Below are 12586 nucleotides of genomic sequence, written 5' to 3' on the forward strand. Positions count from 1 at the left end.
TTCTACTCCTCTAGTGCTGTAAGGAGCCTGAAATGCAATGGAATAATCTTTCTGTTCCTGGTTAGAAACATCCCTTCTTTGATGCTAAAATCTCCTGACCTGTAGAACCTATAATCTCAGAGACAGGAAGCAAACTCTTGGAGAACTTAGGTGTAATCATCTAAGGTGCCTCACCCACCTCTAACTCTTCACATATATTCTTGATATAAAACACAAAGAATTATAGATCGAAGACAAGCATGATTGCATATGCAGGTAGTCCCAGCTATTCAGGATGCTGAGGCAAGAGGATTGCTTGAGCCCGGGAGTTTGGGGCCAGCCTGGGCAACATAGGAAGACACCATCTAAATATATACACATATTGTGTGTGTGTGTGTGTATGTTCACACATTTATATGTCATCTAACTGATTTAAAGCCTATATCATACTCTGTAAGGCAGCACCCCAACCTGACATAGCTGGGTCATCAGTTCCATTGTTCTATAAAATTACTTGCTGCCAAATAACATAATTCCTGATAAATAAGTGAATTCCAAGGGCATCAGACTGTGGCCACTTTTTACTTATCAAGGGCAATGTTGTATGGATACTCCAAGACTGTATAATTAACCAGTCAGTGCTCAGACTGTGATCCTGGGCTACTGTATAATTTTCAGAGACCTCAGAACCTGGAGAACAAAAAGCCCCAGGAAGGCAGGGGTATCTATGTCTACATGGAGACAAAAAAGCAAATGTAGGGATGCCTGTTATTCATTCATCAGAGGCTTCTCCAGTCTGGACACCAGGGAATCAATCATGCCAAATGAAGGGGTATCTATGGCTGTGTCCACCTCTCTCTATACATGTCAGGAACTTAATTGGCAGGGACACAGAAATCACCAGATGACCAGTACCATCCTGAACAGGGCTCTGTTGCAGGCCAGGCTATCATGAAGATCCAGCAATGGGCAGTGAATAAGATTATTGGCAAACAGACAGATATCAGAGCCAGGAGAGGCTAGCAGTGAGTAGCCAGACCCAGGCCCCAGTGTCTGGGTGTCAGGCAAGAAGAAAAGAGGAGATGAAATTCTGATCCAAGAAATAGGACATGAATGGGAGTTTCTAATAGGTAGATAATTTATTCATGTCAGTACACCCAGGAAGAAGGGGTAGGTAGTATCAGGGTGTTACAGCCTCAAAGATCTTGTCCCTTCCCATTCATTCATTCACATGCAGCACAGTTACAAACACAGTGTCCACCTTGGGCCAGATGCTGTGATGCGGAGTCACAGAAGAATCAGAAGGGGTCCTGGCCTTGGGGAGCTACCTACTTAGAAAGGGAGACCGACACAAGAGCGTGGGCTGTACAGCTTGATAGATCCTGCAGTAGAGCTAGGAGGCAAAATTAATAAACACAAAAGAGGGAAAGGAGAGGTTTCACTAAGGTAACATTTGAGCTAGGCCTTTGGGGATGCCTAGAAGTTCACTAAGAGAAAGAAGAAAGCATAGGAGACCACATATTCGGAGTGTGTTCAGAAAACAGTAGGCCAGCCTAGCTAAAACTTGAGGGTAGGGGAGAATGGAAGGAGATGAGACTGGATAATAGCTGGCCCAACTGTGCAAGGTCTTGACCACCAGTCCAAGAAGCTCAGGCACCCTGAGGGCAGAGGGAAATAACCGGGAAAGTCCCCATACCTTCCCCACAGAATAGTCTAGTCCCAGAATACAAGCCACATTGCTACCTGCTGTCTTCTCTCTTCCTGAGTTTACATCACCTGTCAACTTCCCCACTTGGCTATGGGAACTTACGCAAATCAAATCATCTTAACCTTTTTGAGCTAAGCAAGGATAACACACCTTGAAAATTGTTGAATAACATTATAGTTATGAACATTGTTACTTGGGCTCCCAATACAGGCACAGCCTGGAGGAACTTTGATATACTGGAGCTCTTATGACAGATTAGAAGGAAAATTCCTCCCCAGAATTGGCTGAGAGAAAGAGAGAGGCACCTAGGAAGCTGGTGACCTAGTTGTTTTGTTTATCCATTTCTCCACTGCCTCTTAAAGGTAAAGATCCTATCAGAATGACTGTGTAACCACCATAGGTAAAACGTGGCCATTCCTTTGCTCTCAACATGGCTATTTTCTCAGGTATGAAATGAGGGTAAGGTACATCCAATAAAGTTTTAAAAGCTATTTTTTTTAGCTTTGGAATCTCTCTCTCTCTCTCTCTGTTCTTTATTCTTTATTTTTTAATTTTTATTTATTTATTTATTTATTTATTTATTTTTTGCACTGGGTCTTATGCCTGCTAGACAAGAGCTCTTCCACCAAACTATACCTCCAGCCCCAAGGAAGCTTTTAAAGCTCAATGGGGGCAGTTTGAAACCCTCTGTACCAGATGAAACTAGAAAATGAATTGTCCTCTGATCTTTCCTCTTACCCTCCAAGGGACAAAGGAGAACGGAGGGTGTTTTGGAGCTGCTAGAAGAAAGGTAGTATATTCTTTCTCTGCAGTACACCCAACTTGTTAAATGGCCTCTTCCATCCCTCTTGCACCAAGAGACCAGAAAAGCCAAATTCAAGGTCCAGAGGCTGTTGAACATCCCAGAAGCCTACAACAGAGTGAGCTAGATGGAGAAGCTGAACTGCAGGAGGAATGAGGGAAGGGGGTGCCTCTTCTACCCACTTCTCAGCAGCTGCCTCTGTGGACTCTATAATCCCTTGCCCTCTCCCCTACCCCACCCTTTGGCCGCCCACTTCTCCTCCACCCACCCCATTCATCAGTAGGAGGGCATGGCATCAGCACAGTCTTTCAGGGCCTGACAGGTCCTTTCTGGGTGCCCCCCACATGTAACCACTTAACCCCCAGCACAAAGCACTAAGCTGAATGGGCTTGGAGCCGGTGGCTCGTGCAGAGGGGGAGGCCTCAATAGGATTTGGGGAGCTGGGTGTATAAACCGCTCTGCTCCAGCAGCCCTCAATGGAGAAGCTGGAGTTGGGGCATGTGCCGAGGGGAGGAGCTGGGCAGCTGCATCCCGCCCCTGAACAATGATTTATTCATTCTCTTGGCACACACAGAGAAAACAGGCTCGGGGAACGTGGCCCCACAAATCGCCCTCCAGCTCAGCTGATTCCCACAGCAATCACTGCAGTTCAGAGCACCCCTCCTACTTGTAATGTATTGCCTAAAGCTTGCCCTTCCTCTTCTCTGTAAGGAAGTGGAGTCAATTATGGGAGGCCTGAAGGCCATGCAGGCATTGCTCTTTGAACTGGCTGCACCCAATCCCAATCTCTCCCCAGAGCTTCCTGATCAGGTTTTTCTCACACCCATAGAAAGTGATGGGTAAATAAATAAACACACACACACACACACACACACACACAAATAATAAAGAAAGAAAATTAAAAGGCACATAGCAACATAAAATGGCCTGTCTCAGGACTAATCCAAGAAGGCAGGGCAGGCAGAGAAAGAAGCAGGAAGTTGGGAGTTTAATCTAGAAATTATTGATAGGTATTGGGAATGCAATAAAGATTTGCTGGATGAAGTATTTCCAGAGAGTTTTCTGGGAATTGGAGCCAGATATGGTTACAGGTGACCGAGAAGAGGAGTGGGGGAGAGCAGGTACAGAACCTTTTGTTAGTAGCCACATCTGGCTCCAATTCCCAGAAGAATCTTTGGGGACTTGGGAACAGAATTAAAATAAGTGAACTCCAGCCAGTGTGGAATAGCACATCTAGAGTCCCAGTTACTTAGGAGGCTGAGAGGCAGGTTCAAGTTGCTTGGGCAATTGAGTGAGACCCTGTCTCAAGGTAAAACAAAAAGGTCTGTGGATGTAGTTCAGTGATACAGTGCTTGCTTAGCATGCAGGAGGCCCTGGGTTTGAGCCCCAATACCCTCTTCCCACTGCCAAACAACATGGACAAAACCTCCAGTACAAAAAAAAAAAAAAAAAAAAGCCAGGTGGGTGGATAGTTTTTAAGAAGTTAAATTATGACAAGAATAAATTTTGCTCTTGCTCTCTCGCCTCCTTATCTCATGTCACCAGGGCCAGATCTCTCTCTCTCTCTCTCTCTTACACACACACACACACACAGGAACACACATCATAATAATAAATAAAACTAAAAATCAATAATGTTAGCAGAGCAGGGAGAGCCAGATGGAAGTGACCATCCTCAGACTGCCCCCCTAGGCCTCCTGGCCCCAAACTCATAATTACCTTGTCACACAGAAAACAAATCTATTGTGGGTGGTAAATGTGAGAGGCGGGAGAACTGGGGTAAGCATTTGCCCAGCTGAAGAGGTGGGAGGGACCCAGTCAGAAGACTGATTGGCCTTCAGAGCTGGCAGTGGTGGAGTTCCAGGACAAAACAGGCCTAGACAGTTTCAGAGTGTTCTTCCCCTGAACAGGAGGGTAGACAAAGTAAGGGAGGTGATCCTGTCTAATACAGGTGGTGGAAAGGGACCAGACAGAAGGCCTCAAACACACTCCTTGGGGGTGGGTCTCAGGAGAGCAGGTTGCTGAGAAGCTGCTGCCCTCTGGTGGGCAGAAGGAGGAACCATCAATACATCCAATGCACATTGTGAAGGAGTCTGTTCTTTCCTACATCCTTGGCCACAAGCTGTATTCTCCCAGAATCTGAATCTAAGTCAGTTTAGCAAGCAGAATATTTATTAAGAAGTTATGTTGGGGGCTGGGGTTGTGGCTCAGCGGTAGAGTGCTTGCCTATTATGAGTGAGGCACTGGGTTCGATCCTCAGCACCATATAGAAATGAATAAATAAAATAGAAGTATTTAAAGAAAAAAGAAAGTTACCTTGGGCTGAGCACAGTGGCACACGCTTGTAACCCCAGTGGCAGTTTGGGAGGCAGAGGCAGGAGGATCACAAGTTCAAAGCCAACCTCAGTAATAGCAAGGCGCTAAGCAACTCAGTTGAGTGCCTCTGAGTTCAATCTCAAGTATCCCCCCCAAAAGAAGTTACCTTGGAGCTGGGCATAGTGGCACACACTGAAATCCTAGCAACTCAGGAGGCTGAGGCAGGGGAATCTCAAGTTCAAGGCCCGCCTGGGTAATTCAGCAAGACTGTCTCAAAGTAAACAAATGAAAGGGTAGAGCTGTGATATAGACCTGTGCTAGTCACAGCCTATCTCACAAGAAGCTCTGAAGTTAGAATGGCCCTTCAGAGTTGTCCCCAAATCAGCTGAGATGGCCAGGTCTTTTTGCATCTGTTGTCCCTGGATGTGAGTTGTGTTGAGAAGAGACATAACCTTGAGCAAGGTGCTCTGCAGCTGGGGCGATTCCTGAAGGTGCTAATGGAAGGCCATCTGCATGGTGTTTCCAGCCTGGGCCAAGAAGGCCTTCATGGAAGGGTTCACCCCATACACTGAACTCAAAAAACATGTTAAATGAACCCCAGATTTATATCATGCCTCAGGCTCTAGGCTCCAGGATCCGTGGGATAGCACACAAGTCTCAGTTATTGAGGCTGTTAAATACTGTTTCTCAGAAATGGTCAGGGCAGCCTTAATACTCGGATTCATGGATCCATTCATTCAACAAGCATTCATTGAGATTTACCATGTGCCAGGCCCTTGAGGCAGACACTTTAGAAATGTCTATTTAATCCTCACAACTGTGGAGCTAGTATTAATTCAGATTATTCAGATGAGATCAAGTTATTAAGTGGCTTTCACAGTCCAATGACACTTTTAAAAATGACACTCGCAATGGGACAAGTGCTATTGCTGGTGCCAAAGATTCTTCAGGCCACAAAAGGTCTTGGCTGTGTTCTGCATGTGTGTGTATAAATGGGATGGCTCACTGTTTGCAGCCAAAACACTTCTCTGTTGCAGCCAAAAGCTGTGCCTCCATGGCCTCCTGCTTCAATTCCTTCCTAATAACTTTGCTGCCTGGAGGTAACAGAACCACAGGATTTAAAAATTCCTAGTTGTAGCTACAAAGCAGGCCACTGTTAACCAGAAGGAAGATGGGCTAGTTCTTTCCCTGGATAATTCAATGGAGATACCACCCTTAATCCCCAGTGTTCCCTAGTCATCTGATCACTAGAAACTTTCAAGGGTAAATTCTTCTCTATTTCTAATTTCCAAATCTGCTGTAATTTCTTTGGGATAGGAACATTGAAGGAACAAGAGAGTGGAGGTTTCTGGAGTAGAAAGGTACCCTGTACTTCTCTCTGTTCTGTGAGAGATAGAGGCTGGAGAAAGAGAAAGGTATTAGCTGTTGTTCCACTACAGCCCTCACAGGGTCTTGTCCTTGGGCAATTAAAACTTTCAGCACACCCAGCCACCAACATGGAGATTTTACTTTTTGCATTTTTAGGTTCCAACCAAAACTTGAAGAAGAGCCAGGAGCAGTGGCATATGCCTATGATCCCAGTGACTCCAGTGGTTGAAGCAGAAAGATCACAAGTTCAAGGCCAGTCTCAGGAACTTAGCAAGACCACATCTCAAAATAAAAAATAAAAAGGACTTGGAATGTAACTCAGTGGTAAAGTACCCCTGGATTCAATTCTCAGTACCAAAACCCAAACCAAAACAACAACAAAAAACTTGAAGGAAAAAGGATGGCGGGGGGCAATGCTTGAATGTCATGGAACAATTTCTGGGTCTGATTAGAGACATTTACTCAATATTCCTGGCCTTCTCCCCAACACACACACACACACACACACACACACACACACACACACACACCCCTCCTGGGCTCCTAGAACCTAATTTTTCATGTTTGGAAAACCCAGATGATTTTTGCCTGGGTCCATCTGGTTTTCCAAATAACCTGTCTTTTTGATAAATAACGTAAGTTAAATTAGACAAGACAAACAAAGAGGGGCGGGCAGTCAGCTTTTTTCTTTCTCTCTGCCTCTGAGAAAAAGAGAAAGGAGGGCTGAAAAAACCCAAACTCCAGCTCACTTCCCACCCTGCCCCTGTACTTTCTACCCCTTGGACCAGGTCTACTGATTCTCCAGTCTGGAGCTGGCAGCTGCCCCTTCACCCCCACCTCTAGCCCACCATCAAAAATGCCAGACTGTGGTTCCCTGTAAATGAAAGGGAAGAACCCAGGAGTCCAGCTCCACAGCTTCTTCCAATCACCCTCAGGCTGTAGCTACTTCAAACCACCTCTTCCCATTATGTATCCCACCACAGGGAAGAACTAAATCAATAAACTGAAAATGAAAAACCTTTAAGGTGAGAGAAGAGAGGACAGAAAGAGGGGTTGGAAAGGACATGGATAATGCAGACCCAGATGATATAACTAAGGGACAGAGAGATTTGGCACCTAAGTCTCAAAAGGTAAAATCTGAGGTTGACAACAGCTGTACACAAGCCAGGCCTATTTCCCCAGTTCACTAGGAGTTTGCAGACCTCCATTCCTATCACTGTCCCAAGCCCTAGCACATGGCAAGCCACCACTCGCTGCTAGGAGAGGTCCACAGGCTGGTGGACTGTGGAGCTCTGTTGAGGTGTGGCCTCTGTTTCTCCTTCAGCCAGAGCATGAAGAGGTATCTGCCTCACCCCTTCCTCAGCACTAGATTGGCCTGCAGTACTGGGCCCTTAAATATGCATGATTTTTTTCCCATTACTTTGTACCGTTGATCCTAATCATAACCCTCTGAGCCAAGCCAAGTCATTTCCGATGAGTTTCATTTTCCAGTTGTGGAAAAATAATTCAGAGAATGACTTATCTAAGATCATGCCACTTTTAAGTTGCAGAGAGAACAAGGACTCAGTCTCACCCAAGTTACTTCTATTCCATTCTACACCTGAAAGCTTTGTAAGCAAATCAGCTCCAAGCTTTTCACCATTAGCTCTTCCAGGCCTTTCAACACTTGTTGCTCAAAAAGTATTCATTTATTGAATAATTTTATGTCCCAGTCATGGTGCTATCCAAAGCACTTATTTTTAAAACAGGTATGGTATCTTTCTTTCTTTTCTTTTTTTGATACTGGGGATTGAGCCCAGGGGCACTTGACCACTGAGCAACATCCCCAGCCCTTTTTACTTTTAGAGACAGGGTTTCACTAAGCTTCTCAGGGCCTAAGTTGCTGAGGCTGGCCTTGAACTTGTGATCCTCCTGCCTCAGCCTCCCAAGGAGGTTACAAGTATGTGTTGGTGTGCCCAGCTTGATATCTATTTTCAAGTTTATGGTCTAATAGAGAAAACAGTCCTCTACAAACATTAAGGTGGCAAATTGTGATAAAAGACCCAAAAGAGTAGGAAACATTAACAAAGATTACCTAGTTATGAAAGGAGTAGTAATGGTCACAGATGTTTATGAGAATGACTTATGCTAACATTTAGAGAATTATACATTAGCTTAAAATGGAGGTTAGAGAAGAAAGCAATTCAAGAAATAGGAAGGATGGAAGGGAGAGTAGATCAGCGATTTGGAAGCAGTGTTTTATCATGCAGGGTCTTGTAGGCAGTGAGAAGTTGGAACTTAATTCTGATTGCAATGGAAAACATCAAAAGCTTTTTTATTGCGTGTATTGAATGCTGGGGATTGAATCCAGAGCCTTGTGCATGCTAAGCATGTGCTTTACCAGCCACACCCTCAGCTCTGTTGAAAGGTTTTAAGTACTGTTGCACATCCTCCAAATTATGTTTATATAAAGGTTACTCTGACAGCTATGCAGATTGCATGAGAGGGAAGCAGCTTGAGTGACTGGAGGCATGGAGGCAACATATCAAAATGGGAAACACAGGAAGAAAACCAGGTTTTCTGAGGAGGAAAAATCACATTCTTAAAGATGTTAAGTTTGAGGTGTTTGTGAGACCAGGGCCTTTAAGGATGACCAGCAAAATATAATGCTATTGTGATACTGGCAATTTTTTAAAATTTATTTTTTAGTTTGACACAATATCATCTTTACTTTATTTATTTTTTGATGGTGTTGAGGATCAAACCCAGGGCCTCGCATGTGCTAGGCAAGCACTCTACGGCTGAGCCACAACCCCAGCTTGATATTGGCAATTTTTTAAAAATGTTTTTTTAGTTATACATGGACACAATCTTTATCTTGTTTATTTATTTTTATGTGGTGCTGAGGATTGAACCCAGGGTCTACTCACGTGCAAGGTGAGCATGCTAGCCACAACCCCAGCCCCAATATTGGCAATTTTTAATGTTTGCAGAGTAGCACTTGACATAATGTGTTCATCACATACATTTTCCAAGCTAAAGCTCATAGCAACTCTAAAACAGACATGAATTAGGATCCTCATTTCATAGTTATAAACAGAGGCTCTGAAAAGTACAGTATTATTTATTCAATCCTTACTGGGTAACACTACATTCCAGGCTGTGTCAGGCCATGAATAGGAAATGAAGGTAGAAAATAAGTAATATTTCAGGGATGATACAATAAAGTCATATCATGAGCCAGAGATGGTGGTGCACACCTGTAATCCCAGTGACTTGGGAGACTGAGGTAGGAGAATCACATGTTCAAGGCCAACCTCAGCAACTCAGTGAGACCCCTGTCTCAACATAAAAAAAATATAAAAAGGCTAAAATGGGATTGGGATTGTGGTTCTGTAGTAGAGTGCTTACTTAGCATGTGTGAGGTACTGGATTCAATTTTCAACACACACAAAAAATAAATTAAATAAAGTTAAAAAAAAAAAAGGCTAGGGAAGTAGCTCAGTGGTAAAGCACCCCTGGGTTCAATTCCCAGTGCCCCCCCCCCCCAAAAAAAAAATTGGTCTTCTGGCCTGACCAATAGAAATTCAAAAAGTGGGGGTAAGTTTGTAGAGAAACAATTGAGAAGATAAGGGATCCCATAGTGATTTCAGCAGGCAACTGACCTCTAGAGCTTAGCTGAAAATAATCTGATGTTTTATAGAAGAGACCCTAATATGGTTGGTGCTACTGTGGACTGAAAAAAATGAGACTAGAGACCTGCTTAAAGTCCCCTCCAACTCCTGGTCCAGGGGATTGAAACCAGGAATACTTTACCACTGAGCTACATGCCTAACCACCCCCCAGCTTTTTTTTTTTGAAACAGGGTATTGCTGTTACTGAGACTGTCTCAAACCTGTGATCCTTCTGCCTCAGTCTCCCAAGTAGCTGGGATTACAGGCCTGTGCCATTGGCAAATCTTGAACTTTTATCTCTCCAAATATGAAATTTCCAAGCTAAGAGAGAAGCTGTAATCTCAGTTACTCAAGGCTGAGGCAGGAGGATTGCAAGTTTGAGGGTAGCCTCAGCAACTTAGTGAGACCCTGTTTCAAAACAAAAATAAAAAAGGGCTGCGGGTATAGCTCAGTAGTAGTGTACCCCTAGATTGAATCCCCAGAGTACTTCCCCAACCCCCATTCCCCCCACAAACAAGCTAATGGAGCTCAGTTCTACTAGGAGTCAATAGTGGTGAGCCCTAGGTTCCAGTTTACTAAAACAGCAGATGCTAATGACTCAGTGCTCCGGGTTAAAGGCATGTGGACCAGGCTGAAACTCTTCATTCAATCCTGTTACCAAGATCAAGGCTTATCTTGCTTATGGCAGCTATACTGGCATGAGGAAAAACAACGTAGAGTTTTAATTTTAGATTCCACATTTCTTTTTCCAAAAAGCACATTGTCCCTGGAGCCTCAAACAGAAGCCATTTGCTCCCCAGATTTCTCAGGCACTGATTTTATCCTCAGTGGTCAATTCCAATCATCTTCACCTCTGTTCTACAAAACCCTTGCCACCTGTGCCCGCCCCCCACCCCCTGCAAAAAAAGCATGTGGAGAAGAAAAAAGGGATAAATTTCTAGATTTTCTTCCTAGTTCTTTTTTGCCCAGGAAGAACTGCTAAACATTGGCCACTATTTAGAGAGATCAAAGACCCACCCTTAGACCCACAGCTATGATGAAATAATACAAAGTTGGCTGAGGATAAAGTGCCCCCAAAGGGCTGAAACAACAGGTACCATTATGTAAACTCTCCTCACCTGCACTGAACTTAGACTATTAGGGTTAGTTAGTCTGATCAGTGGACAGGTACTGATGGGCCAGTGAAGAGATAACTGCAGCAGCCCCCGGCTCCCGACTCAGAGGGCCTTCCTGGGAGGGAGAGGCCCTGAAAATGAAATGCTCCCTAAAATTAGATTGGTACTGACCTAAAAATGAGCATTCAAGTGACAGAAAATCCTGTCTTCAAGACATTGGGATTTATTGAAAAACTACATACATATTAAAACAACTTTATACACATATCCCACATTACAAGATTACAAATATACAAACATGAATTCTGTTAAAGACAGAATCTTGAGTATTAAAAAACTGTAGAAAACCCACACCCTAATTTCATCACTTAAATTGGTGTTCCCCATCTCCAAATAAAAAACCGAAACAATCTCATCCAATTTCCCAAGTCCAGCTCCTGAATGAAACTGTAACATTCATATGGAATGTTTATCCAAAGCAGCACTAATGTTCAGGTTTGAGAGGGAAAAGTCAATTTAAACTTCTGAGAACCCCAGGGTAACTTAAGGAAGTGGGGAATGATGGAATTCTCTTAATGACATTTTTATTAAACTCCATGGTGGTCTCTCAACATTAGTAATGACATATTAAAATGTCCTGAATGGTCAGAGCATTATGCTCAACCCAGGAGATGCGATAAATAATGGTTATATTTCTTCTTGTCAGATAAAAGAAGGAGGGTCCTTGAGAAACAGTGTTTCAAATTGAGAATTTAGTCCCAGGAGAAATCTCTGTGCTCCACAGACTAATAGGGAGACACTGGGTGCAACTCTTTATCTTCATTCCACACCTAAGAAAATTAGGGGTAAGGTATTTTAGAATCTATACCAGTTTAAGTCCTTATTATAAAGGCAACAAAGGTCATTTAGAAATTTGAAGCAGCCTTGGCAGGAAAACGGAAGGGGCAAGCCTAATACAAGAGTCCATTTGTTGTTTCCTAGGTCTCAGTTTAAGTCTCTCCTTCACTGAGTCCTGGTCACCATGGTAAGGATCTGCAGGTGTGAAGGAATCATTCTTATATTTGTGCCACTTTCTGTAATTTTCTGCAGCATTATACTTCCTTCCTCCCCCTCTTCCTCCTCCAACCACCTCTATCAAAGAGGTGTCAACCCAAGAAGCTGCTAGAATATAATGTTAAATGTTTAATGAAGGAAGTAAGACTTCAATCAAATATTACATATGTCGACGTTGGGGACACTGAAGAATTAAGATTAGTGGGCAACCCAAGAAATAATATTAGGAAAAGGAAAAGATGTCCAGAGCCATGTAGTAGAAAAACTGGAATCTTTGTTCATAATCATAATGCATTAATTATGAAGGAAGGAGAGTTCATCAGTATGAGCATCAATTCCAACCTTCAGTGACAGAAACTTCTCAAAATAGTCTCAGCATAGGTGTTGGCATCCTTTATAGTGTTAGCTTTCTAAATATTTGAAGATGCTTCGCTTCATTCCTGGGGTGCTATCTTCTGTTCTGAGGCGCTTAGAAGGGGATGTCATTAACGATGGACCTCTTCTCCTCACCTAGAGAACAGAGAGGAAGTCAGGGCCAGCTTAAAACCCTCAAATAGGTACTTACTTACCTCCAGTTAGCTCTTAAACAACT

The 12586-nt window shown here is 43.5% G+C and overlaps 1 protein-coding gene across 1 annotated transcript in view; it reads right to left on the bottom strand.

The window, feature by feature from the left end:
* Positions 1 to 11201: 11201 nt before the first annotated feature.
* Positions 11202 to 12586, bottom strand: part of Clspn (claspin) — a 36871-nt gene continuing 35486 nt past the window's right edge. Inside the window, exon 25 of the mRNA XM_071617674.1 lies at positions 11202 to 12504. Within this exon, the coding sequence (XP_071473775.1) occupies positions 12397 to 12504 (108 nt within the window). The 3' untranslated portion in view covers positions 11202 to 12396. The remainder of the gene's footprint in view (positions 12505 to 12586) is intronic.

Source organism: Marmota flaviventris, chromosome 10 (assembly GCF_047511675.1).
Source record: "Marmota flaviventris isolate mMarFla1 chromosome 10, mMarFla1.hap1, whole genome shotgun sequence".
In the NCBI taxonomy this organism is placed as follows: Eukaryota; Metazoa; Chordata; class Mammalia; order Rodentia; family Sciuridae; genus Marmota; species Marmota flaviventris.